General features: G+C 57.8%; 1 protein-coding gene across 2 annotated transcripts in view; it reads left to right on the top strand.

Moving 5' to 3' along the window:
- Window positions 1-27378, top strand: part of KAZN (kazrin, periplakin interacting protein) — an 85547-nt gene that overhangs the window by 51971 nt on the left and 6198 nt on the right. The window contains exon 2 of one of the 2 annotated variants that reach the window (XM_082009426.1): window positions 20678-20869. In XM_082009426.1, the coding sequence (XP_081865552.1) occupies window positions 20678-20869 (192 nt within the window). Of the gene's footprint in view, window positions 1-20327; window positions 20870-27378 lie in introns of those variants that run through there. The other variant, XM_082009427.1, reaches the window with a different exon arrangement.

Here is a 27378-nt window from a genome sequence, read left to right as displayed (position 1 = left end):
GAGGGGGACGCGGCGGCCGGGGCTGAGCATCCCGGCTGCCCCGCGGTTCCCCGAAGCCGCTGGGGCCGGGGCCACGGCTTTCCAGCTGGAAACGGGGTTTGGCTTGGAAGTTACTGTTTGCGGCTTCGGGGACAGATAAGAGGGAGAACTGAGGCTTGGGGAGGTGACTGGGAACGTTCACGCGTCTTGCAAACACTGTGGTTTTGGCGTATGCTTGCTCCCCTGCCCCCCTTGTTTTGGGTGTTAATTAAAAACATGTTTTTGATTTCGAATTAAACAATCGGAATCAAAAAGGCCTCCGCGTGCACGAGCGCCCTGGACCGCGTGGAATCGCTCTTGGAGCCCCTCCAGCAGGCGGAGAGGGCCCGGGAAGCGCAGCCCCCGCGGCGCGGCGCAGCGCTTGCGTCGCGGGGGGCCGTGGGAAGGTGCGCGCGAGCGAGCCACGTCCTGAAGCGGGCTGCAAAATCCGCCGCGACCGAGCCCGTATTACACGTGGCTTACGCCGGCTTATGAAATTCCCCCCCCCCGGCGCGGCGGAGGCGCGTATCGCCATCGTGCCGGTGGCACGCGTTTCTCCCCGGATGGCGTAAAGCTCGGCTGAAGGAGCTGTTACAGGAGCAAGGAGTAGCTCTTCTGCAGGAGAGGAGGGGGGAGCAAACGATTTTCAGCCCTTGGGGGGCCTGAGCCTCCCCGCCGTCAGCCTGGCAGCCTCCCTCGTGCTTCCCTTGCTGCGTACGGCTGAGCAGAAAAGGGCTGTAACGGTTAAGACGGTGCGTATGGGAGAACTTCGCCTCTCGCTTGAGTTGCCCTAACGACGCTGGAGGGCTGGTGGGGAAGGTAATGGGCTTTGTGGCGGCTACGGGAGACGCCGTCCGTGGACGGTCGGGCTTCCGGCTGGGAGCCGGGGTGATTCTCTGAGTTCTGGATAACGCGCAGCTGCTTGGTAGCAGATTTTTGGCAGGAACGACAGAGCTCGGCCGGGCTGCTTCGGCTCACGGGGTTTGCCGCTGGCTTCTCGGGCACCCCTCATCCCGCCTCGTGCGCGCACCGGGAGCGGTACCCGCGCTGAAGGGGTGCTGCCGAGGGCTCAGCGTTTGGCTTATCTTTGTACCCCGCTGTTGCTTCTTCAGAGCAGGCCTTGTTATTCGTTTCCCAAAACCCCCCCTTGGATCCCTAAAAACTGGGCTTTCGATTCGCATCGGCACGCCGACGTACCCTGCTCGTCGCTGAGGCTGGCGGGGATGTTCAGGACCGCGGCATCATTACGTACTTACCTGTTTGGCCAAAAAAAAAAAAGATTGTATTAGTGTTAGGATAATATTCTTGGAAAACATGGTTGGTTGCAGCCTCTGCCAAAAAGCTGCTTTCTGTCTGAAAGTGCATCTTGCGTTCGGGGCCGTGAGTGCCCGGGAACGTGGTGCTTCACCGTTTGCAACAGGTTGCGGTTCCTCTGTGTTTTTCCTGTATCTTTCCTCAAAAATCCGGTGTACTCAAAAGCCGGGTGGCAGGTAAAAGACACGGGCTATGGGCATTTGTACTCTCGTGATTTTTTTTTTTTTTTTTTAGCCGGTGTCATGGTTTTGCAGGACAGGGGCTGGGGTAGGGGTGTTGGCGGCTGACCGTAGCTTTAACGGTGGTACGGCGGCGTGTTCTGCGGGCGGCAGCCCCGAAATGCCGTCCCGCGGCAGGCACGCAGGGATGGAGGATAAATCGGAGGCGACAAGCCCGGAGCCGGTGACCCGGCAGGGCTGTGCCCAGGCTGTGCCGCTTTTTCTCCTGGATTTGGGGTGCGGCAGCATCTCCTCCCAGCGCTTCGTGAGCGACTGCCGCTTCCGTTGGCGCGGGTGCAAACCGGCGCGCGCCGCGCTGGCAGGAGCCGGTGGTGTGGGTGCGAGGAAGACCCCTCCCTGGGCTCGAGGGGGGCTGGGGGTGCTGTTCGGTGTCCGGCTGGGCGAGGGGCGATGCCCCCGAGCTGTCCCTGGGAGCCTTGCGGGGGTGAGTGCGGGGCCGCACGCGGCAGCGGCGCGGTCCGTGCGCGGCGGCGCCCGGGGCGCCCGTGCAACTGTACGGCGAGCGCGATGCCCCCCTCGTATCGCCTGTGGATTTCTCTGGCCTCCCTTCGCCCTGCGCCTCGTGCCGCCGGCACGGCCAGACCTCCTCCTCCGCTCCGCGTGGCTCTCGCGGTCTGGTTCTCCCTCCCGACGCTGCGGTGGTGGAGCAGAGACGCGGGAAGCGGCTGGAGCAGATGCTGCTTGTTTGGTCCTCGGGTCACGGCAGTCCTTAAAATATGGATATTCCCTCAGGGGCTCCCCTTTTTCTCCCCGAAACACAATTCCCCGGGGCACTTGGGGAGACTCCTGCGTGTAAATCCGCTCGCGTTACTCTTAAGGGGCGTTTAAGGCTCAGAAATCCCCTCGAAGGTCAAACTGGGACCCGGTGGTATCGGCTCGGCCCAAATGGCAAGGGCCGCTAAGGAGGGCAGGAAGGAGCCCGCTCCCAAAGAGATGCAATTTCCAGGGAAAAGCTGGCTTTGGGACAAACCCTGTTCCGCACCTGGTCACAGTCTCTCCTCCAGTCGAGGAGTCGCGGGGTGGTGCTGGCCCTTCCCCAACCAGGCTTAAGGAGACGACTTGCTCCAGGTAGCTTTATTTGTCACCCCGGAGCTATACAGAAAAAAAAAATTAAAAAAAAAAAAAGTAACGTTTTAGTAATTGGAGATAATTTTCCAGCAGCAGAATAGCCGCGGTTGCAATTCCCGAGGGTGACTTAACTGAAATAACTAGGTTAAGCATCCCAGCGAGCACCCAGTCCTAGCCTGTGCGTAGCGGTGGAGGCGGGGGAGAGTTTCCTGTGGGCTCCTTCTCCCTGGAGATGCTGCTCGTGATGCCGCGGAGCTGAACGTGGCTCCCCAGGGATGTCTCCGGAGGGCAGCCTGCGTTTGCGGCCGGCTGGGACCGCAGCCTCCCCCCGGGGTGCTGCTGGCGGGGCCGGCTCAGTTATTTCCAGGAAGGAAGGGATTTTACAACATTTTTAACCTTGCAGGTGGGCTGGGCTGGTACTTACAGGTGCTTTTCCCCATACAAATAACCACGGTGCCGGGACACCCAACTTCCAGGTGTCTGTGCCCAAAAGTCCCAGCGTGCAGGTCCTGCCCCGCGTTTCTGGGGCTGCGTTTTGCCCCTCTGTGCTGCGCTTAGGGCTGCCGGTGCCTGGAAGAGCCGCTCCCTCGGCGAGTTCCTCTTGGAGCCCTGCTTCCCTTCCCGGCTGGACTCTCGGATCGCGTAATATCTCCCCGCCACGAATCTCTGCTTTAATTTTTATTTGTAAATAGCGTCGAGCCAAAGCCTCTCCGCCCGGATCAGCCCCTCTTATCGGAGGGATTATAACTGGCTCACTAAACGGTGTAATCCCCGTGCAACCCCCAGCCCTCTTCCAGGAGGATTTTGCCAGTGGCTGAAGAACAGAGGAAAATCTCTGGCCATAGGATTAATTGGTATAAAATCAAGTTTGTATTTGACTCTGTTTTTTAAAGCAAAAAAAAACCCACAAAAATACTCTGTGTGTCTAAATACAAGTGACTATCTCTGCTTGTCGCCTCTTAAATGATCCCGTGGTGGCTCCTGCGGAGCCTGATTTATGGGCGCAGCAACGTGGAGGTACGGAAAAGTGCGCGAATTTGGAACTCGGGGTGTCCAAAACGTCTGCCCTTGGGGCACCGCTGCGGGTCTGCGATTCACTTTTTTTTTTTTTAGAGGAAGATATTTTTGCGGCTAGAGGCCGTGTCTTGCCGTGGATGCTCTGGGGCACATCTGCCGCGCCGCTGCCCGCGCCGAGCCCGGTCCCTGCTTTGCTCCGGGACAGGACGTGCTGCTGGTCTGCAGCTCTCCCGGGCGGGTATATTTGTGCCTGGGCCGGTCCGGCAGCCCAGGGAAATGATTTTTACTTCCAAATTTATGGTTTTTGCTTGTGTTTTAACTCTGGAAGCCGAGTGCGGCGTTTGCCAGCGGTTTCCTCTTTGCTCGCCGAGCTGCCGGTGTTGAATGCGAGTGGGCAAGCTGGGTTACTAAAGAGGTTTTGGTTTCCTCGTTGACCATTCCCTCTTTTTTTTTCTCCGATAAAAGGCAGTCGATAGCAGCAAGCGGCACCGAAGAGCTGTGCGTTGCGCGATTTGATCCGTGTCTCGGGAACCGGCTGGGATTATAGGTTGTCTTTTGCACTTTGAATTTTAATAGCATTAACGACGGCGTAGTCATGTTATTTTAAAATCCCTTCTACAGTTGCCTTTGTAACGCAGAAGCAGACACCGCTTGGGTTGTGTGTGGTTTTTTTTTCCTCCTCCCTCGCCTGCAGAAATCGCAACCAGAACTCCGAGACAGATTTTGAAGGTTAAAACTTCCCAGATTGTTTCCCTCTCAGTTGTCATTTCGGGACGGTTTTGTTTTCTTTCAGATTGCATCAAATATTTGTAATCCTGCAGGGACTGTGGGGCGAGGGGGACTCTCGCTCCAAAAAAAAAAAAAAAAAAGGGGATTTTTTTAATCCTTTCTGCAGCGTAGCTGGGGGCAAAGTGGTGAAAAGAGCAGTTACCGAACGCGGCTAAACTTGGCAGAGGTCGGGGCCGTGCTCTGCCTCTCCCCGTGCCTGTTAATTGGGTGTTTGAAGCAACCTGAGCCTCTTATATCTGAGATTACTGAGCCGTCAGATGGAGACCCTTTCACCCAGCCTGATTTTTCGGTTGGTTTGTTGGGTTTTTTTTTTTCTCTGGCCTCGCGGGCGGCCCCGGGGAGAGGAGACTTGGCCGCCGTCCTGTCCCAGCACGCACACGGCACGAACCAGCTGCAGTGTTAAAAACCTCCCTGTCTTGCTAAGGAGAGAAAAAAAAAAGGAGCTTTGAACAGTTTGGAGTCGTTGAAATCTTTTGGGCGTGCTCCGTGTTGGGGGGGGTGAGTGTCCGGTGTGGAAGTGACCGGTTATTGCTTTAATTTTTCCCATTTTAAACCCAACCCTGGAGCTGTCACGGGGTGGCGAGCGTGTCTCCGGCTGCCGGGGTCCTCTCGGCGCTCCGAGGCACCCGTAAAAACTCCCGCTCGCCGTGCGGAGGGGTCGGGGCGCGGCGACCCAACCCGGGGTCTAGGGCGGCCGGATCCCCGCACGCGGGCGCGCCGTGCCCGACGCGTCTCGCCGACGGAGCCGGGTACCCGTTTCCCACGCGCCGTTGCCGGCACCGAGTTAGCTGCGTTGCGTTGGCTCCTTCCGTGGCTTATTTTTCCCCTCCCAATCCCCAAGCTGCTTTGGCCGTGGTTTTTGTTATTGCTGGCCTGACTTTTTTTTTCAGTACACGACTATTTTTGCTGGGGCGGTGCCCGGCGCCGGGCACAGCGGGTCCTGTGAGGGCAGCGTAGCCAAGGGGCAGGACGTCGAAGCCTTCGTGCGAATAAATAGCAGGAAACGGTGTCTCTCGTGTCTTGCTCAAGACGTGCGTCGAAAACCCGTACTCGAGTTATTATTCTTGGTCCCCTTTAGTTTTGAGCCGATACAAATGCTTCTCGCGTACCCGCCTCCTAGGGTCGCTTATTACCGTGTTCGTTTTCTCGCTCCAGCTATTTGAAAAATCCCAGTTCAGGTTATAAAGTATATTTGGGAGAGAGAAGGGTTCCTGTTGGCTTTGCTTTCTGAGCCTGTGCAGTACACGGGGAAAAGTGCCGGAGCCTTTTCTAGACCGAGGGAGAGTTGTGAACTTCTATCGATAAGCGGAACGCTGAGATTTTCCCGAGTCCGTCTGAGTTAAGAAACTGAAGTTTTGGGGCGTGGGTGGAGAACCTAAACCCGATAAAGACGCTGAGACTTGGGATGAAGTAACGAAAATGGTCCGCTCGCGTTGCTGTCTCGCCCCGGTGCTCTCCCTCCTCTTGCCCCTTCGCTCCCTGCGTGACCTCCTCGCCCACCTCTCTTCCGTGGGCTGCGGGAGGTGCCGGGACCCCTCCCCACACGGGACCCGTTAAAAATAGAAAGGGCATCAAAGGATGGAAATAAAAAATAGGAGGGTTGTTTTTTTTTTCCCCCCGCTTGGCCGGGGGGATCCTTCTCCGGGATGCAGTTTTCCAGCCCAGCAGTATCGGTGCTGAGCTCATTCCGCGGGGATCCAGCTCCGGGCTCAACCCCCGTGTCCTCAGCCTGATGCTGCCAGAGCCTGGGCTCTTGCTACTGAGTTTGGCATCTTTCTTCTGTGGCTTCTGAGCTCCTTTTTGGTTTATTTGTTGGGGTTTTTTTTAATATTTTTTATTTTATTTTATTTTCCAAGCCTTGAGTTTGCTGGATTTGAGAGTGGCTGCCCGCTGGCTCCGAGCGCTGCGGCGTGAGCTAAGATTAATAAAAGGCTGTCACTTTTATTAACTTTGCAACCTAGTGCATTATTTAATTCCAGGCAGGCACCAAGTGCAGCCCTCCAAGCTTTAAATGGCTTTTTCTGCCTTCCTGCGTGCGTATAAAATAGATGTGCAACACTGCCATCGAGTAATACTGCGGTATTTGGGAAAAAAAGCACATTTTTGGTAGCAGTCAGGGTTTGGCTCTCCATTGTCAGCCTGCTGGTGTGGATTTGGGTGCATTTTCCGTGTTGTTGCAGTGAGGCGTGCCGCGATATTTAGTGTGGTGGTAAAGTTTTGGTGGGGGAAAAAAAAAAAGGTTGAAAACCTTTAGGTGTTTATTTTTGTCCTACACCTCCTGGCAGGGAGAGACAAACTTTGCTGCAAAGGAAGCTTTAATAAACATAATCTGGAAGTTCAACAAGTGGCACCTGAATAAAACCTATCTCCCTCGCTGCTTAGGCCCTTGGAAAGGCCTTCAGGGGTTTGGGTTTTTTAATTATTTAACAAAAAAAAAAAGGAGGGGGGAAAAAGCTTTTGGAAACGGGGCTCTGAGTCACTCACAGCGATGGGTTGTAGACGGAGGAGCGGAGATGCACCGGGGCTGCTGAGGAGCATCCCGCTTCCATGGGGCTTATAATAAGCATCCGGCTTATTGCGTGGGCTCAGCCTGCGAATTCGCGCCCGCCACGGCAGGCGCGAGGCTTTTAAATCGGCGTTAGCCCCTTAAACGTCAGAATTGGGGCCAGTTTTCCTGCTGTCGGCTCGTGACTTGCCGCTGAATTCGTGGGCTGCTTTGGCAGGGTGCAAGCCGCTCGGCGCCGCGCTGCCCGTCTCCTTGCTGCAGTGCGGTTATTGTTATCTATTATATATTGTTCTCGGTAGAATTATTCTACCACCAACCTGTAGATAAGGGCTGTGACTAAATGAATTGGAGCTCTTTCTTGAAGGTTAAAGTGCTGCTTTGCAAGTTGGCGAGTAAGGCAGGGAGATGCTTTTTCTCCTTGGCCTCCGCAAAAACCCACATGGGCTTGAGCCCTGACCTGGCAATTTTGTCGAGTGTTACTCAGAAAAGGTGAATATTGTATTAAAATACAATGTTCGTCCCCGGAACTGGTGGCTCTTCCAGAGCCCTCTCTTATTAAGATGCCCACCCAGGCATCAGCTCTTGGGTTCAACAAAACGTCGGTTCAAAAGTGTTGGGTTCAACAAAACGTCGGTTCAAAAGTGTTGGGTTCAACAAAACGTCGGTTCAAAAGTGTTGGGTTCAACAAAACGTCGGTTCAAAAACATGTAGACGTGGCACTTCGGGACATGGTTTAGGGGCATGGTGGTGTTGGGTTAAACAGTTTGACTTGGTGACCTTAGAGGTCTTTTCCAACCTTAATGATTCTGTGATTCTTGGGTGGGATCCTGCAGCACCAGAGGAGGAGGTACAGGGATTTGAAGTCACAAATTTGGGAAGGCTGCTCATAGGCATCCCCGGCAGTGTTCCCATAGGATGCGGGTCGCAGCTGGGAGACAACGGCATCTTTGGGCGCTCCTGAAAAATGAAGCGGCAGCTTGTAACGCGCCTCGGAGCAGCACGCAGGCGTGTAACTTTGGTGAAGAGTGCCCGGTTCTCGGTAGCACCATCATGGCGATGCTGGTCCTGCAGACTGGGTTAAGCCCAGCCTTGGTGTTGTCGTCTTCTGCGGATATGAAACAGATACCTAATGGCAGCAATTATGGCCAAGGAACGTGCCGCTGATCCGTCCGGAGACTCCCCTCCCCAGGGTTCGGCTGAGAGGATTAGGAGAGAAAATCCAGTAGGAAAACATACGGGAAAATGTAACTGTTGGCTTTTCTGCCCAGAAGTTAGTTTTTCACTTGGCAACCGCAGCAACAGTGCGTTCGGTACCGGCTTTGCCGCCAAGGAGCGGGTCGGCGATTGGAAGGCTGCCGTGGGGCACGTCGGGTGGGTGATATTAGGCCGTATATCCCTGGAGGCTTCCCCGCAAGTCCCCGAGTCGTTTCCCCGTTGCCATTTATAACTCGGCTAGAAGGGGTTGGTCACGTAAATGAACCCAAGCGGCTCGCGGGGGCTGCGCGAGCCTCCGTCGCGCCGGGCGGCCGCGCAGGATGCGGGCATTGGTTTTTCTGCGGGTCCTTTTGTCGGTGGACCGCGCTGGTTAACAAAACACGGCTGCCACGGGTTTTTAGAAGCTGTTAGCATGAACCATTAACTCTTCCTTTTAATTATTCAGGTTGCCTCTTTTAAATTTCTTTTTTAAGTGGAGCTAATAGGCTTTGCGGAGGCGGCTTCCCACTGCCACGGTTCCTCCCCAGAGGAGCTCTGTTCGTGCGTGGCCAGCCGAGCCCTTTTCTTCATTATCCCTTATCTTCCTCTAGCCGATTAATTGCGTTCAATTGATTAATAAATATTCTGTTGATACGCGCAGCGGACGGGAGGGGAGCGGGACGCGTCTGGGCGCATGGGGTCATCGATCCGTGCAGCCTCCCCAGGCTTTCCTGACCTGCCTTGCAAAGCCCAGCCTTTCCAGCCAGGCTTTACTCCTTTCTCTTTTTCTTTTTTTTTTTTTGGCAATTCCTGCAAGCAACCAAAAATGGTGCTGTTAGCGTCGTTTTGGGTCTTGACCCACACGTACAAGCGCCGTTGCTTTCTGCCGTCGCAGCCGAAGAGCCTTTGGGACGTCGGGCGCGGTCAGCGGCCCAGTGGCCAAGAAGGCGCCGGCGTGATGCGCCTTTCCAGCTCCGCCGGCGCCTTGCATCCGCTCCCAAATCCATCCCCGAGGGCTGTACGCGGCCCCAAAAACCTTGGGGAGCTCCTTGTTCCTTGCGGCCGGGGACGGGAGCGGGATGCGGCTGGCCTGTGCCCACCCTCCCCTCCGCGCGAAGCCCCGTCCCGTGCCCCGCGAGCGGCGGGTTTGGGGTGAAAAGAAATGGGGTTTGGGTAAACGTTCTTCATGGCTGTAGGTGCAGCCGGTTGCGTGGGCAGCAGCTTGGCTGGCGGCAGGCATCATAAGAAGATGCTTTTCTATACCAGATTCCTCAATCTGCGTATGTATATTTATTTTGCCGGAGTGGTTAATGAAAAGGGATCGTTAGAATCGCTTATTTGAAATTCTCTGGAAGCTGAAGCGCAGCTTCAAAACAATTAAAAAAAAAAAAGGCAGTAACATCTGGTTAGTAAAGATTGCCTTTGGATTCGGAGGCGAGTTGCCTACCTTCAACCCCGTTAAAATCATGCGTGTCGCTGAGGATGCAAAGTGATTTTCAGAAATGGGAGCCCATCTTTACGTACGGATAAATGATTAACTTTCCCTGGTAGGCTTCCTTTTTTTTTTCCCCCCTCTCTCCCCGTTATTTCTGTGCGTGCAGCCCGTTCCCTGCCGGCAGCTCCCCGCTCGGGCGGGCTGAGCTGGGTGGCCCTGGGGACACGGTGGCCCGTGGTGGCCTTGGCGTGAGGCTCCTGGCTGCGCCGCGGCTGAGCCGCGGCTGAGCCGCGGCTTCGTGCGTGGCAGCGCTGCAAAACTCGACGAGCGAATGTTGGCCGAAGCTTGAGACCCACCACGCAGCTCTGCCCCGTTGCGGGTTTTGTAGCCGTTTAATAAAAAATTCAAATTTGTAATAATTTGACTTTTTCTTCTCCTCTTCCACCATAAAGTGGCGGGTGGCAGAGGCACAACCTCAATGTATAGCGGCTTAATTACATGTTGCTAATTAGAGATTGCCAGTCGAGCAGGCTGTTTGAGCAGCCCAGGCTGCCGCTTTATCGCCTGTTTTACAAGAGTTGTGTCATTTCTTTGTCATCGTATATGGTAATATATTGGCTGCAGCACGGCGTAGGATGAGCTTCGATGAATAGTGTAAAACCCGGAATAACGCTGAATCTATATTGCGTGCGCTTTTCCCCCCCCAGCGTTATTTTAAAAAGGAAAATATCGATTCCGGTGGGGTTCAGCGGTTCGGAGTCCACGTTCGCCGGATCGATGCCGCGTCCTGACCGGCTGCCGGCGCCGTCCCTCGCCTCCCCGCGCGCTCGTTAGCGCTGACGAAGCCGGTGAGGGCGGGAAGGAGTCGGTGGCGTTTGCCTCTGGATCCAGAGCTGAGGTTTGGGAGTGATGTGACTGTAAGCTGGCCTGAAGCTCAGGAATGAGGATTTTGGGGTTTCCCTTCTAACCGCTCTCCGTGGCAGAGGTGCTCGTCGCCCGGGATGGAGCAGGACGGGCTGCGTTGGGGTTTAGGTGCTGGGAAACATCCCTTCCCAGAACACATTCCCCCCAGTTACTGGTTTTGACTGCTAATTAGGAAGGATAATTCCTAATTATTTCTTTTTTAACCAAATTCCCCCTCTTCTGATCTGTAGCGTTTATTTTTGCGGGCCATTTTCTTAGTCTCATTACAGCCTTTTTGGCATTTGAATGAAAATATCGTGAGGAAGCCAGAAGCTGTTAGGCGGCAAACGCCTGCGATAACAGCCGTAATTCTGATGAGAAAATAAACACGAGAGAAATAACTGCCGTGAGTTCAGGAAACCGTACCGAATGAGATGGGAACCGGCACCGCGGCGTTTGCCCTTTACTCGTTTCTTCTTCACCTCTGTATGTTGTGAACGGCTTTTGCAACGCTTATTTTTAAGAAGGGGAAAGTCGCGGTGTACAGCCTGGGTAGGGAGATTTAAAAAAAAAAAAAAAAAAAAACAAACAAACAAAAAAACCCCAAAAAAACCTTTGGCTTTTTCTCCCCGTTGAGGCTCCAATTAATCAGTGCAAAAAAACTCTCGGTGATTTTTTTGGGAGCTTAAAATACGCCGGCAGCGCTGGAGGAGGTGCCAAGCTCCGGAATGAAAATGACTCTTACCACCCCGGGTTTTGGAGCCAGAGCTACGTGAATGAATCCTTCGCCTCACACGTTAACATTTTGCAACCTCGCCACCGTCGATTTTTAACTGGGTAAAAGCAGACGGCAGCTTCCCGAAGCGCCTCCGAAATTCCCAGCCGAGCACTCTCCTGGCTGACAGCGCCAATTTGTCACGAGTGAGATGTTTGACAAAAATGTGTCATTTCGGAGACAAGTTTTCCTTGAAAGAAAAAAAAACGGGGGGAAAGAAATCAGCTCTGTTCTGAAACATCTCCTCAGTTCTTGGTTTTTTCTTTTTTTGTGAGAGATAGGGAGGGGATTTCCATGGGTGACGGGGGAATGTTTGAGCAAGTTTTCCTGGAAGCAGGTGGCATTTTGGTGCGGGAGACCTTGCACGAGGCCTCGTGATCTTTCTGTTCCGCTCGACGGGGAGGTGGTTTTTCTGGACAGCTCTGTTCTCCCGCGCAAACGTGGCTCTGCAGGGAGCAGCTCCCGTCTCCAGGTCGGTCGATGCATCGCTGACCTTCTGCAGAGATGCTTCTCGCGGGGCGCGGGTTATCCCGCAATCCCTGCGGGTGCTTCTGCCTTCAGGGCAACCGTAGATGTCGACATCCACGTGCTCCAGCTGTATTTAATCAGCCAACTGCCGTTAAGGGTTTTGGTGGGAACGCTGCTGGTTGTGGGTGGCGACGCTGAAGTTCAAAGTGCCTTTTGACCCCGGCTTGACTCTCCATGACGAGGCTCTGGTAGCATCTGCCCTTGTAGGGAATGGTTGGGAAATTTTGGGGGTGACCAGATGGGTGACCACCCGTTCCTGGCTTGCTCCAGATGGGATCCCCGAGCCCGGGAAGCCAGGGATGGGCACAGGCTGCAGGCTTGTCCTCTGGTGGAGGCTGTCTGGTTTGGATCAGCCCCTCTTGCCACGTCTGTGGTGACCTTCCGTGCCTGTCGTGGGTGGGAACGCTCCCCCATGCCCCGTCCCTGCGGCAGGGCCTTGGCTAGGGAGGGCTGAAGGAGGCCGGCAGGTCCCCGCTGCGATTTGGGATGAAGGGCCATCCTGACACGCGGCAGCCGCGTGGAAATCCCGATCGCAGATCCTGGCTCCGTTACCGACCTGTCCTCCCCAGCCTCCGCACGCCGTGGGCTGCGACCCCAGGAAAGCCAGCTCTCCTCGGGGCTGACGCCTGCTCCCACGCCTTGTCTCCGAAAGGGACGCTGCGCGAGCAAAGCTCCCCGTCGCGTCGCACCACCGGCACGCGGTAGTGGGTAAAGCAAGGAGGGGAAACCCGGACGCCAGACCCAATTTAACTGCTGCCAAAAGCACGACTGCTGCCTGACATGGGGGCACGCTCGGCACCCGGAGCCCGGCCGCGCCGCACCAACCCGATGCGGACGTGCGCTGCCTTTTAATTAACCAGCCCCCTCTTTGCGCGCGCTTTCCAAAGGGGATTTTAACCGAGTAGGAAGGGGCAGGGGCCATCCCTGCAGGTGGCATCACTGGGTGAAAGGGGAGCGGTACCGCGCCGTCTCTGTACCCCTGCCGCATGCGTGCGTCGGGGATGAGGACGGGAACCGTGGTGTGGGTAACGCTGCGTGGCCCGCCATTAGTCAGCGGGAGCGAGGACGCGCGCCCAGCCGGGTAGAAGCGTGACGGGTCGGAGGAGGCTCCGAGGAGCTGCTCTTGGGGAGCTTGGGGCTTGTGTAACGCCCATGACGTGGAAAAGCTGCTCCCTTTTGCTTGGCTTTGGCGGCGGCGCCGCTCCGTGCCTTCCCGTGCCGCGCTGTGCCGCATCACACCAAGAGGCACGCGGTTACCTTTGCACCGTGCTCATTTGTCGAGTGGATGTAAATGGGCAGGTTCTCCCAAACCCAGCGGTGTTTCCCCGCTTGCGTGGGGTTCCTGTGGCTGCCACGGCGTCCCCGCCGCGTCAGGAGCCGAGTCGGCACGGGCGCGCTGGGGCTTGACCCCCGTGGAGGGGAGCCATGCAAACAGGGAGCGATGGGAGGTGATGACGTGGCCAAGAGTGGAGGTTTCACGGGCTTCGAGGAGCCACAGCTGGTGCTGGCAGGGGTTGGGGCAGCGGGTGCATCGCACGCCCCAGCAGCGATGCCGCAGGCGGTGCCGCTGCACGCACCGGACTGCCAGCAATGCCAACGGTGTCAGTGCTGGCCCGTTGCACGCACCGGGGCTTGTTGCAAAACAAAAGTGCCTCCCCTCCCCTTGCCAAGCCATTGGCGAGGAAGCAGCAGGGTAGGGAGGAGGGCAATGCCCGGCAGCAGCGCGTGGTGCTGGCACGGACCCGGTTTGTTGACCCGAGCCCGTCTGGTGTACGTGACGGCCGGGGCTGCGTCTCTTCCGAGCCGGGGGCAGCTCGCTCCTCCCACGCTTACGCTTTGTCACCACTTCCCAGAAATCTAAAAGCCGGTGTGCACAGGGCGTGCCTCAGTTTCCCCACGCCTAAGATGCGGCCGCTGTAGGGCGGGGGAGCTGGGTTTGCAGTGGCTGGCGGAGGCTTCACGTGCCGGGCACTGTCGGAAAGCAGAATATGGTGATTTATATTTTTTTTTCCTCATCTCAGACTGTGTTTTCTGAACTTGGTGCGAGCCTTGTCCTCCTGGGCAGAGCGAGAGGCGCGTGCAGGCAGCCAGCTGGGAGCCACTTGGAAGCGTGTCCCCGCTCTGGGGCAGCGGCCGCCCAGCGGCCCAACGGCTGGGCAGCGTTCATCCTCGCTAGCCCAGGTAGCCACAGAGAGACTGGCACAAATTCCTAAGCCCGTAGCGCGTCTGCCCCCTTCCTCATCTCTTCAGTGGGGTGAATAAACCGAAAAAGGTGTCCCCCGTGGAGGGCGTGGACGTGTGTGGCCTGGGCGGCGGGACGAAGGCAGGTTAACGGTGCAGCGTGTACCACAGGGAGGAAAAAAGCAATAGCCAAGTGACCCAAAAAAGCCGAGTTTCGGAGAGTTTGGTTTCTCTGGTGTATGTTTGTGCAGCCGTTATCACAGAAACGCGCGTGGCCCCTGCTTTCTCGCTGGGTTCTGCTGCATCCCCGCTCGTCCCCTCCTGCGCTCTGCCCTTCCTCGCTGCAGGGCCATGCGCGGCGGTTTGCGGGGGACCGGGGGGGCGGTCGGCGATGGTGCTACCGCTGCGGTGGGGGTCATGCCTCATCCGCCTGCCTGGGCGAAAGAAGGAACAACTGCGTTAAAAAAAAAAAAAAAAAAAAAAAATAAGAAAACATTGCATCTGCGCCCTGGGCAAGGACGAGCCATAGCTGCGGGCCGGGGCCGCTTTGCCCTCCCCGGGCCTCGGTTTCCCCGCTGCGCTGCCGGCCGGAGCTGAGCGCGGGGGCCGAGCGGGGCGTCGCGGGCGTTACCGGCCGGCGGGGCGGGCGGCAGCGATGGCCGGCGAGCCAGCAGTCATTTCCGCCGGCGGCCGGGCTCCCGGTTCCTGCGCAGGCCTTCGCTCCGGGGCGGCGGGGAGAGCTCTCCCGCCTGCTGCGGGCCGCCGTCCCGCACGCCTCGGCCGGGCGGCGGGCAGAGCCACTCCTCTGCCGCCGTGACATCAGGCCGGGGAAGCGCGGCGACCGGCGAGGGGTCAAATTCCCGGCGCAGGTAGCGCCCGCCCGCTGTACTTCCGCGGCGCGGCGCTGCGGAGGAGGAGCCCGGCCGGGGACCCCCGCGCCCGGGGACCCCCGCGCCCGCCATGAGGTCGGAGCAGGAGGAGAGCGAGCCGGGGACGCGCCGCTGCGGGCACGGCTGTGCGCCGCGCGCGGCCCATTGTTCGGGTGCGTGGGAGCGGCGAGGGGCGGCCCGGGACCACGCTCGGGGCGGGGGGCCGTGCCCCTGCTTAGCCCACGCAGGTGAGGGGGGTCCCCGGGGGGTCCCGCCGCCTCGCCCGGCGGCGCGGGGGGGGATGCAGCCCGCGGTGCGTCTCTTTCCCCTGCTTGCTTTGTGCTGGTGCGGCTCGCTTCCTCCCGGCAGGAGCAAAACAACGCCGGCGGCCGGCGAGCGCGCCTCGAAGCTCGCCGGGGCCGCGCAGGAGGGTGGCTGTGGGTTGCCGTGCCCCCCCCCTCACCGAGGGCCGAGCTCGGGGCAGGGGCGAGGGGCTTCGGCCCCTCCGCGGCGGCGGGGAGGGCGGGCGGCGGGTCCATTTTGTCTCCCGGAGAAGTTGGAGCGCGCCGGGAGCTCGCGAAGGGCCGGCCGCTTCTAAACCGTGGGTGCTTTCGAAAGCCTTTGCGCCCTCCAGCTCGCCCCCGACCTCCCCCCCGCCCCCTCCCGCCGCCGTGCACCAGCGCCTTATATCAGCTTTTATTTCTTGGCGTTGCGGTGAGACGCCCGCCAGCGTGCGGCTGGGGCAGCTGAGCCCTGATCCTTTTTTTGAGGGGGGGGCCGCGCTGGGATGCGGCGGGTGACCTTGTGGGCATGGGGTCCCTGCGCGTCCCGCTCGATGGCTGCAAGCGGGGTGGGTGCAAGCGCCGGGCGACCGTGCGCGGTCGGAGCGTGCGGCTCGGGGTCGCGGCCTGGGGCCGCCGCAACCGTACTGGAGCACGGAGGCCGAGCTGGTGTCAAACTCGGGAAATACTCAAAAATGGTGTTTGCACGGATTCGTGCCCGTGGGGTGAAAGGTTTAACCCAAATGTACTCAGGAGCGTCTGTCCCCGTGTCTGGGCGCAACAGCTCGCTCGTGTGCCGCGTCGCAGCAGTAGCAAGGGACGAAATCTAAGGCTTCCATCTTTAAAAGATGGATGTATGGAGCCAAAAGTCATTTTATTAGCCTGAGAGGCTCTGCAGCCCGTGGCTGAGAGCCCCAGCATCCACCTGGGAGTGAGCGGCGGTGGCCGGCAGCTCCCCCGAGGCCGTGGAGCGCCGCGGCGCGGCGGGAGACGCGGTGCCCGGGGATGGAGCTGGGGTGCAGCGGGACTTGGCTGAAGGTGCGGCGGATGAACGCCGGGCCCTTGGGCTTATCCCCTCGAGGAGACGATGCCGCGCAGGGCTTCGGTTTTGGGCCGCTGCGAGTCCGTCGTGGCGTGCACGTGTGGGAGGGGGAGGTTGGACGTGTCGGCTTTGCGCCGTCAGGTGTCGGGCGGCGGCAGTGACTGAGTTTTTTTAGGAATCCGAGCGTGTCTGGAGCTAAGCAAATGCTCTATCGAGGGCGGCCCGCGCTCCGTGGAGCTGGCCGCTCTCACGCGCCGGCGTGCGCTGGCTGGTCTCCCTGCTCCGACCCCCGGCCGTCACCCAGCCCTGCGGCTGGCGACTTGCGCTTTTCCTCCAAATCACTTCTTGCAAGGACGCGCCGAGAGGCGACAACCGTCCGTCGCGCCGGCCACTTGGGGAGGAGCGTTTGGCCGGACCTTTCAGCAAGAGACGTGGGTCCCGAGCTGGGGAGCGACTTAATGACCAAAGGTGATGAGATGGTCTTCAGAATGCCCGCTCAGCTCATCCCTAGGGCTTGAGTCGTGGTTTTCTTCTGATCGTGTACTTTATCCTATGACCCTTCTGTTTCCCATCCCACGCCAGAGGTGCGTGTACACGTATGTTTACATATGTGTGCGTGTATATATATTCCGGGACGAAGGGTTGCGCCGACCCCGGTCTGTCGGGTGATGCTGTTAGCACAGAGATATTGCGTTTTCCTATCTTCCTCTTTTTTTTCCCCATTTGCATCTCTGGGCAGGCCCCGTGAAACCACCCGCTGGGGCGATCCGCCGCTGACTGTAAGCCCCGGTCCGCCAGCGATCCCCGCAGTCGCCTCTGCCCGCTCTTGGCCGTCTGTCGACGTGCCGCTGCCGCAACCCAGCGCGCGCTTGCGTCTCCCGGCCATTTTCCTGCCGATATCCTGGAGGAAAAACCCCCTCGTCCTGGATAAAACCCCACTTTGACGCGTGCCTAGCAAAGCAAAAACTATTTTGCCGGTAAACTTGCGAAAAGCGGCACAAAACGCAGTTTTCACCCAAGATGCCGATTCCACCACCGTAAACCTTGTTGTTTATACTGCATTAATTTTTAATATGTGCTCTCCGAAGACAAACACGTGTACGGAGATAGTGTCAGCTGAATTACATGGGAGGGAAAAAAGGCTTTTAAATGGCAGTTTCTAAATGGATGCCTGCTCCAAGGCCAGTATGAGGCTCCGCCGCTGCGTGGCTGGTGGATCTGCTCCCGAGAGGAGTCGAGATGGGATTTGCAGGAGCAGGAGTGGAAACTTCAGCCCCACGTGATGTCTGGAGGTGCCCACCGTAATTAAAAAATAATAATAATCCTATTTACGTTGTCTGTTAAAGCTAATCAGTGCTTAAAGCATAAAGGATGCAGAATCTGACAGTGTCGTGGAAGTTTAATGCTATCAACTGAAATATAATTAACAGCCAATTATTTCAGCGTGAATGGTAGTTTTCATCAATTAGTCCGGGAAATGTTTAAATTGCATTAATTTGATCGCTGCCCATTCGTGGCAGATTTGGAAGGGGCTGGTACATTGTCCGTGTGGGGCCGCTCCGTCGTGGCTTCCGACAGAGGCGCGGACGCAGCCCGCCCGCAGGGCAGCGTACGGAGCTCCCCGCCGAGCCGCCTGCGTGCCGAAGAAATAGAGGCTGAAATGAGGATCCGGAATAATTGGCCCCTTTTTCCCGGTTATTGGAACTTTTCTGTAACAACTGCGAAAAGCTGCCTGCAAGTAGCACTTTTGGGATGGTTTTTTTTAGGTGCTTGAACTTGGTGTAGCAGCAGGGATTTATTTTATTTTTTTCCTCCTTGCCTTGTTTTAAAACGAAGTTAAAATTTCCCTTTCAAGCCGAGTCGTTGCCTTAATGCAATGTAAGCAAATAAAACGGGCTTTCTCCGCAGGACCGCCAGGAGCTGGAGGTGCCGGTTAGGATGGGTTGGAAGCTGGGAGGAGAGCGCCGGCGGGCAGATGCTCGGCGCCGGAGCGGGGAACCGGCTTTGGGGAGAGAAGGGAGTTGGTGGGGTTGCTGGCGGATCGGCGCTGGGGGGCACTGGGAGCCCAGGGAAAGGGCTGTCGGAGCAGGGTGGAAATCCTGTATGCAAATGGGGGTAATTACAGGTGCGAGGCGGCGCATGGGATGGCTGCTTGGCAATTTGTATGGGGATCTCTCTCAAAAAAAAAAAAATTATGCTTTGCAGTATAGATCTATTGCAAAAAAGCTCTATATTGCGAAAATAAATACATATTGCAAAGCACTATTCTTTTTTTTGTGTATCTCTATCTTAAACTCTGTGTGTGTGTGTATATACACATGTATAAAAGCAAGAACCTAAGGTATCTGGCTGATCCCGAGTTCAATAATTCAGGTTTCTCCGTAGACTTTGGCTTGTAGCCGCAGCCGTGCAGCCGGTGCCGCATCCTCCTTCCCCCATTGCACCTATAGCTTCTTATAGACCTCGGATTTGAATCTTGCGGTAGTTTCTGCCTGTATCGGGAGCCGAGTGCTAAGCTGGGGATTAAATTGCCTTGCTGCGTGCTGTGGAGGAGGAATGCTTTTGAGGGGTTTTTTGACGTTTTTCTAACCGGGACCAGAGGGGAACGGTGCGGTTTCGGGGAAGCTGCGTCGTGCAGCGCTTTATAGAAAGGAGCTTTGTGAGCAACAGCAGCAAATCTGCTCTCGGGCCATGTCTGGGGACCCCTCCGGGATTCGGTGCTGCAGAAATCCCGCCGGCTGGCCCTGGGCTCGGGTCGCCGCCGCGTGGGGATTTTCCTGAGTTCCCACCAAAACGCTGCAATCTGCAGAAATCCGCCGGGATCGGTCGCCCTCGTGCAGCCTGCCCGGGCTGGATCCCACTCTTGCGCGGTAGATGCCGCGCCGTGCCCGGTGCCTCGCGTGCCCCGCGCAGTTTGCCGAGGGCTGGAAGGGAAAGGCTGCGTTTCTGCAGCCCCGGGGGAAGGTGCCGCCGGCCTCGGCCGCCTCGCTGTTCCTGCTTTCTGCGCGGAGAAAGGAGAACGCGCTTTGGACTGCACCGAAACCCCCAGCCCGGAGCTCGACTGTTCCTCGTTAGTGACTTTATTGCTAAATAATTTACAGAATGGGGCCTTGCCAGTTTTCGGACGGGAAGCATTTCAAGTATGCAAACCAGATTTTATGCCTTCCTGGCGCAGCTGCTGGCCGGGCCGGGGGAGCCGCCTCTCCCCTCCTCGTGCCCGGGGACACCGCGAGCTGCCGGAGGGACCTTCACCAAAATAGGGGGGAAAAACCCCTTTTTCGTGCCCAGCTGGTGTCCCTCAGGCTAGCTGGTACTCAGCGGTGCGGAGGAAAGCACGCAGCTGCGGCTGCTTGAAGAGGGGGCATTTTTTTTAATTATTATTTCTATTTTATTTCCGTTTTATTTTTCCAGGAACCGTAACGCATGTGCCGAGGGATTTTTTTTTTTTTTTTTTTTTTTTTTTCCCCATTCCCCATGCCCAGAGGCAGGGTGCAAACCCGAGAAACCAATAAGCCCCTTCGGATGACTAAGGGGTCTTCGCGTGCCCTCAAAGCGGAGGGAACGGCAAAATCCAGCTGTCGGCGCGCTGGCACGGGCCACGTTGGGTCACGGTGCCTGGCTGGTACGGAGGATCGCAGCGGCGTGTGCGCGGCCAAAAAGTGCTTTGCGGGAAGAGGGTCGCGAGGGGAGGCGAGGGCGATGGGCGCAACGGGGGAATACCAGAAAAGCTCTTTATCGCGCTAAGCGCCGGGCGCGGCCGTAGGAAACGACGTCGCCGGAGCTTTCCTCCGGCGCCCGCTGCGGAGGGGACCTGGGCCGCGGTGTGCCGGCACGCTCCGGCGATGCGGCCGCTTTGAGGGGCGTTGCGGTGGCCGGGCGTAGATCTGAAAAATTCCAGCTTCGGGTCTGCTGCGGGCGAAGGCGCCGTCCTCCCCTTTCCGGTCTCAGAGGGTTTTGTTGAGTTGTGTCGAGTGTGCCCTGACCCTGCGGACGGCTGGAGGCAGAGCCGAGGCGCTGGTGGGCGCTGGCCACGCGGGCGCCCAGTCAGTGAGTGGTTTGGACGGGGAGGTGGTTCTTGGGTGGTGGTCTACTACTACTACTACTTATAACAATAATAATAGTTATTATTATTATTATTATTATTATTATTATTATTATTATTAACAACTGTTATCAGCAAACTGTTATTAAATTATTATTAAATTTTTATTATATATAATACATAATGATAATAATTAACATTTATTTTTCATTCTGTAATGCAAAAACTAGAAACCAGTAGCCAGCGGAGGTGCCCCACCTCCCTACCCGGTGCCTCCTCATCATGCCCCTTCCTCCTCTTCCTCGTCCCCCTTCTCCCTTCCTGGGGCGCTGCGCCCACCGCCGCAGGCTTTGGGCTGCGCGAAGCAGTTTTAGCGAGCGGGGGGCGGAGGTGCCGCCGGCGGGGTTTGCGTTTGCCGCGGGGCTGTGCCGGGAGCCGTCGGTCACTTCCTCGCATTGTGTCTCCTCTTCCTCCAGCACTGCTGCGGGAGGAGGTGGCCCAGCTGCAGGAGGAGGTTCACCTGCTCCGGCAAATGAAGGAAATGCTGACGAAAGAGCTGGAGGAGACGCACGGCAGCAAGTCGCCCGAGGTGCTGTCGGCCACCGAGCTGAAGGTGCAGCTGGCGCAGAAGGAGCAGGAGCTGGCGCGCGCCAAGGAGGCTCTGCAGGGTAAGGGCGCGCGTCCCTCTTCCCCCGCGCCGCTCCCCGGGGCCCGGCGGCTCGAAGCGGTTCATTAACGGGGAAAGGAGCAGCCGTCCCTCTCGCGCGGGCGGCGCGGCCGACGGCGGCGCGGCGCTCCCCGGGAGCCCGTCGTGTCCTGCCCCAGCAGCACAGAGCCGGGTGCGGCCGCAGGCCGGGAGAGGAGTTTTGGGGGCGTTTGCGGCACTGTGAAGTAATTCCTCCGCGGCAAGCTCGCGAGCGGAGCCCAGAGAGCAGCCGAAACGCAGCGGGACGCGCTCGCGGGCTGGGGGCGGGTTGGAGTCGAACCCCTCGGACTCCGGTGGGAGGGAAGCAGCGACTTTCCTGGCGAGAGCCGGCGTTACGGGCAGCGCCGCGGGCAGCAGAGGCTGGGTCCCCAGGCGACGCGCGGGGTCTCCTCTCCTCGCGCGTCGAGCCGGGTGTTCTCCCATGGCGGTTGGGGCCGGGCTCTCCCTCCCTCGCTGGGGCTGCGCGGCGAGCTCGCTGCGCGCGCCGGGACTGGGGTGCGCGGGGCGAAACGCGCTTTTGCAGCTTTTCCTCCCCAAAACCAAGCCGGCAGTAAATCCGGGCAGGAGGGTTTGTTGGAGCCAGGGGAGTGCCTCAACCCCTGGCAGCGCCGCGGCTCTAAACATCATCTCAAATCCCCGACGTACCGCGTGTAGCTTCCGCTTGTCCGCTCGCGTTTGCGGATTATGAAGACAGGCTGTCAAAAGTTTTCAGGCTCAGAGGCTGAGCGGTGGCGGGGCAGGGGAGAGCCCCAGCCCACTGCGTCTGCCCCCCGGTCCGGGGTGCCGAGATGCTCGGGGAGGGTACGGAATTGGGCTGAGTCTGTATTTGGGTGGAGGGTTTTGGAAAAAGAAACTACCCCAGTCTACGTGCGTTGTTTTCGCGCGCTCAGATTTGCAGAAGCAGCCCTACAAATTAGTAGCAGCCAAAATACCTTAAAAAGCTCAGCCCCCCCCCGCCCGGCACCGGCACAGCCTCTGGCAGCGGGAAATGCTCTGGGTTTATACAGCTATAATTGGAGAAGCAAAACTTTAATTAAAGAATATTTGCTCTGTGTGGATAGGGAGGGCGAAGCACTGATAAATGCAAAATACAGAAAAACAGCTCTCTTAAAACTATTGGGGAAGAAAAAAAGGTCGTTTAAGAAGCTGCGGTGAGGTCAGCGGAGGACAGTACAGAGAAAAAGCGAGTCTGGCTTGAGAATCGCGAGTATGGGAAGGAATATAATATCGGGGTTTTGCTGGGCTGGTACTGGCCGTTCCGCGAGCCGCTGGGATGGGTTTTCCAGGACTTCTCTGCAGGCGTGATGGCTCGGAAGAGGGAAGCTCAGCTTGTGCTTGGGAAGGCGCAGAGCAAGAATCCTGTTCGAATCAATGCCACCTCCCTCCCCTGCAACACTGGAAACCTTTCGCGCCGTTTGGAAAAGCTCGCCGCGCTGGATGCGGCCCCGCGCAGCAGAGCGGGCTTAGCACGGCGGCAGATACGGGGAGGGGTCATGTGGAAACGAGATCGGCAGCTGGAAGGGGGGAAAAAAAAAAATCCTTTTTTTTTCCGTGAAAAGTTGTTCGTAGAGAAACGTGGCCAAAAGGGGAGGAAAACCGGCAATAACTGGTGAACGGTTCTGCCAGGAAAAGCGCACGGGCCGCTGGAGGCGCTCGGGGCGATACCGGGTCTGTATCAGGGAGATGCCGGATGAGGCAGCGCGAGGCGCTCGGGCAAACCAGGACGTGCAGTCCTGGAGCTGAGGGTTCGGCGCCGGCTGCATCCCGCAGCCAGAGCCTGTCTCCCGAGACCCCTTCCCTGCCTTGGGTCGCGTGTAACGTCGTTAGCAGATAAATTATCTGGAAATCTGTTGTCGTTGCTGACTCTGAGCCTGGAGGCTCGAGGCAGCTGCTTCAGATAGATACCGGCTCACCAGGTATCACCTCGCACGGCCGCGCAGCGCCTGGTTTGCGGTGGTCTGGATGGAGGAGCGTGGATTCATGGTCTCTCCTCTGCGACGCGTTGCCAGCCCTTTCCAACAGCGTTTAGCACGGGGGCGAAGCCGGCGAAAAGCCCGTGCCGCGTGGTCCGCGTGCCGCGCTAAGGAGCCCTCGCCGCGGAGGGAGGGAGCGGGGATCCGGAGCAGCGCAGGATGCCCTGCGGGAGCAGCTCGAGCAGCCTCAGTACCCCTGGCAGCATGTCCTTTATGCATCTTTTTTGCACCTTTTTCTGGGCCAATTCTTTCTCTTGCACTTTTTTAAAAATAATTAAAATAACCGATGTAAACGCGAATAAAACCCCGCGGTGCTACGTCCCGCCGCCCTCTCCTCCTGTGCTAGCACTGGGACTCGGGATCACGCTTCCAGTCTTGACGCAGTTATTTTTTTCCTCGGCCCGGGCTGGAAAGGGATGGATGCGGTCTGGATTTCTGGTGTGGAAATCCCCGACGGGAGAAGTCGCAGACAGCTCTATTACCGCTGGGTCCTGCTGCGGGAAGGGACCGTGCCCGAGCGCCTGCAGGACTCGAGGAGCCTCTTGGCCGGGTGACATCTGTGAGCGTGTGGGCTAATGGCAGAAACCGCGTTTCTGGGAAGGATATCCGATACGCTGGAGCTTGCCTGCGGGATTATCACGCAGAGAGCAAACCTGGTTTCTGTTTCCTTTCCGAGTGCCAAGGTGGAGACCTCGGGCTGGCGTTCCCCGCTGCTTGGGACGGCGTGAACCGACCTCGCGTCGGCTCCGCCGAGGGATGGCTGCCTGCTCCCCTCCCTCCCGAACCCGCGGGTTGGAGCCGTGCCCGCCTGGGGACGGCGTTTGGGCTGGGACAAGCCCCCCGCAGAAACCTTCGGCTGGCTGCAGCAAAGGAGGGGGTGGCAGAGGAACGGGCGTCCGGGGCGGAGAGGTGTCCCAGCCGTGGACCTGGCCACGGAAGAAGCCCTCTCCGCCGAAGGAACGTGGGGCTCTGCACAGAAAACCCGCCGTGCGGCTTTGGGGTCCCACCTTAACCCCCAGCAGAAGTCGCTGACCGCCTTGTCGCGACCAGGGCGGGGGTTCGGAAAGCCCCAGCCTCGCAGCGGGGCGTTCCCAGGTAAATCCCCCCCGGCAAATGCCTCCTCTAATTATTTCCTGAAATTCAGCATTGCGCTTGAATTTCCTGCCGGCACGCTACCTCCGCATGCCCGGGAGCGAGTGCTGGCTCTGCCCGACGCCGTGTAACGTTGACGTCTTCAATGGGAAGATCTTTTCCGCAGACGGTGGCGGCCGCGCCCGGGGAGCACGCGCGCCTGTCGAATTACACGGCGAGGAGCGGCGCGGCGATTCCCGCGCAGGGCTGACCGATGTCGTGGGTTAGTCACAGTGACGATACTGAATTTCATGGCTGGGATGGAGAAACGGGAGAATTAAGCGAATGTTAATGGGACAGAGGACGGGTTTATGCGTTCCTCTCGCGCGGGGCGTGGCCGAGGCTTGAGCGTTAGCAAATACGTAAGTCAGTAAGCAATAAAGTCGGCTCCAGTTCCCTTCCCGGCATGAAAATCGGCACCGCGCGGGGTGAGAGAAGCGCTCGCGAGCGGAGGGAGGGTCGGAGGTGGGCTGCGTCCGCTGCCAGCGCCCCGGCGTGCGCGTGGGCTCTGCCGCCTCTTCCCGGGCGCAGGAAGCCGGACCGAGCTGCCATTTCTGCCGTCCCCACTTCTCCATCTTTTCCGTAGGGCTTTTCCATCCAACGTCACGTTACCGAGGTAGCCCAAGTAATGGTCTGTGTGCCCTCCAAGCAACGCCGGGCTAGGCGGCGCGACCACCGCAGCCTCGTTTTCCCTTAATTTGATAAGGGGGGGACAGTCCTCGCAGCAGCCCCCGTGTTGGGGAGCAGAATGCCCGGGTGTAGCACGCGGTAGCGAACGCCCACCCGGGCGTTGTTGGTCGTCGAGGCCGTGGGCTGGGGGCACCTCTGGTGGTGGCATCGCTGGGAGGCTGCGGCAGCGCTGCCGCCCCAGGCGGGGCCGTGCCCCCCGGCTTGGTGCGCCAGAGCAATTAGATTCCGACTCGTTAGGTGAAGCTGGAAAGGGCAGGCGTTGGGGGTGGATTTTTAACTGTTTTGGCCAGGAGAGGAGCCCAGGTGGTCCCGTTCCTGCTCGGCATCCATCCTCCTCCTCCTCAGCATCCATCCTCCTCCTCCTCAGCATCCATCCTCCTCCTCGCGCAGGAGCGCGTGGCAGGAGCTGGGAGCGCGAGCTGACCCGGTGCAGGGTTAACGACGAGAACCGGGGGTTCACGCCGCTGCTCCTCACCCGTCCCTCCATCGCTCGCTGCCGAGGCCGGAGGGGGGCTGGCGGCTCCCCCTCGACTTCTGCCTGGCGCTTTGGGCGGGAGGGGAGAACAAACGCGGCAAAGAAGCCGGGAGAAACGCTTCCCACGCATGGCACGCTTTAGGATTTCTCGCTCCTCCTGTTGTCTTGGGTTTGTGGCCAGGCTGGAGGTTTTTTCCAGGGGCCACCGTGCCGATGGGCCGGAGAAGAGTTTATTTAGCTATTGCTGGGGCGTTGGGATACCCAAACCTGTCCCTGCATCCTCAGGTGAAAGAAAAAAACTGTTTCCCCTCCTGGGACGGCCCCAAGGGCTGTGGACAGCCTGCGTTATTCCTCCTCGGCTGCCCCTGCTGTCGCGCCGTGGGTCGCGATGGCTCGTTTTCCCTGACCGAGTAATTAGCCGGGCTTGTTTGCTAAGGACGTATTAAGCCGCCGCAGCGAGCGGTGCGTGGTCCAGGAATTGCTGGCAGCCCAGACTACTCGCTTCTGCGTAACCTTTTATTTTTCTTCTGCCTCTTACAATTAATTTGCTATTAACGGGGTTTGGAATGAGGTTCTCGGATGACTGATAAATCTTCTTTAAGCTTAGGAGCGAGTCGGTTTTGGAGGAGGGAGAGCGGTCGCAATAGAGGAGGAAGAAAAGTGCGTTAGTCTTGGCAAAGCTCTCGAACGCGAGCTGAAACAAACGGTAAATTGTCCTGTTCGGTTAATGGGAAAAAACCTGCTCTTGCAATAACCCCGAGTCCGTTGTCGTCTCGCAGTACCGTTTGGCAGGAATATTGGTAACTATTCAACCTTGGGAGATGGTGTGTTCTCTTCCCCTAATAGTACTTCTGAGCAATTCTGAGCAATTTTTTTTTTTTTTCTTTTGGTGAGCATTGAAGTGCGTTCCGTAAATCTTTAAGGCCCCTGAATGCTGCCGCTAATTAAAGCAGGTTGTTTGCTATAGGCGACCCGCTATTTAATTAAACTCATTGGGAGCCTTTTGTCGCCTCCGGCATCAGAGAGCGCAAATGAGACTTAAACTTTTAGAAGAGCCTCGCAGTATCCTTGAGGAAATTTAAAAAAAAAATTATATAGACGTGTGTGTGTGTGACAAAGCGTCCAAGGGCTTGGAAGCAGAGGGGTTTTCAGCAGCGTGTTGTCCTGCAGGGATGGGGCTGAGACCGACCCAGCCCGGGAAGGGTGATAAGGGGCAGAAATTGCCTCTCTAGACCCCAAAGCACGTAAGGTCCCCTCGAGCCGCAGCCAGCGCAATCGGTAACTCTGGGTACCGGCCTCTGCGGGGTCCGGGTCTCTCCCTGGTACGGCTCGGTCAATTTATCATTAATTTTTCTTTTTCATCGAATTTTTAGTTCGCGTGAAGTAACCGGGCAGCGAGGAGGTGGTTGTTAAATACACACGGGCGACGGGAAAGTGCTCTTTGAATAACCTAGATGTGGTTTGGTTGAGACTTATTTTTTATAGTGGGGTTCTGTAGTAGTTTCCCAAGCTGGAAAAAAAAAAATAAGGCAAGTCCTGGCGTTGGAAGGGGCTGAGGTGTCCCGGCAGCCATCACGTTCGTTGAAGTGGGCGAGGAAAAATCACAGGCACTCCCCATCATGGGACGGCGTGAATCGCTGCGGCATTTGTTAGGCGGTTTGTTGGTTTTCTGGGTTTTGCTTTATCTCCGACACTTAATGGCGGAATAGTCAGTCCAAAGAGTTTCATCTCCTGGTTTTTAACAGATAAAAATCTCTGTTGCCCCAAACACCTCTCTCCTCTTCCGCTTTTTGGTCTCTTGATATTTTTCCCCCCCACCTCCTTCTCTGCTCACCTGCAAGCCCTCTCCCTTCCTGGCTCCATCCCAAGCGCTTGTTTCATTGCGCGTCTTCCCGGCCGGCGCGTAGGGCAGCACCTGAGCGCAGAAACGCCTTCCAGCCCGAGTAAACCTCCCCGTGGCTGGACCCACGCCGGTGCTGTCGTCTTCTAGTGGCTCTTGTAACGCAGACCGCTCCCGGTGGCTTTGGGCTGGGTTTTTCTGGTGGGCTTGGGGGGTTTTACGGTTAATTTTTTTTTTTTTTAATATAGAGGAATGACTTGCGAGGCTCAGCCGCTCGCGACGCGGGGAGCGTCGGAGTGGCAGAGGTTGTTCGGTGCCGTCCCGCTCCCTCGAGAGCAGCCGCTTCCTGAGGACGGAAAAGC

This window comes from Phaethon aethereus (assembly GCF_964289735.1).
Source record: "Phaethon aethereus genome assembly, chromosome: 21".
Classification (NCBI taxonomy): Eukaryota; Metazoa; Chordata; class Aves; order Phaethontiformes; family Phaethontidae; genus Phaethon; species Phaethon aethereus.
This window is presented reverse-complemented; position numbering and strand designations above follow the sequence as displayed.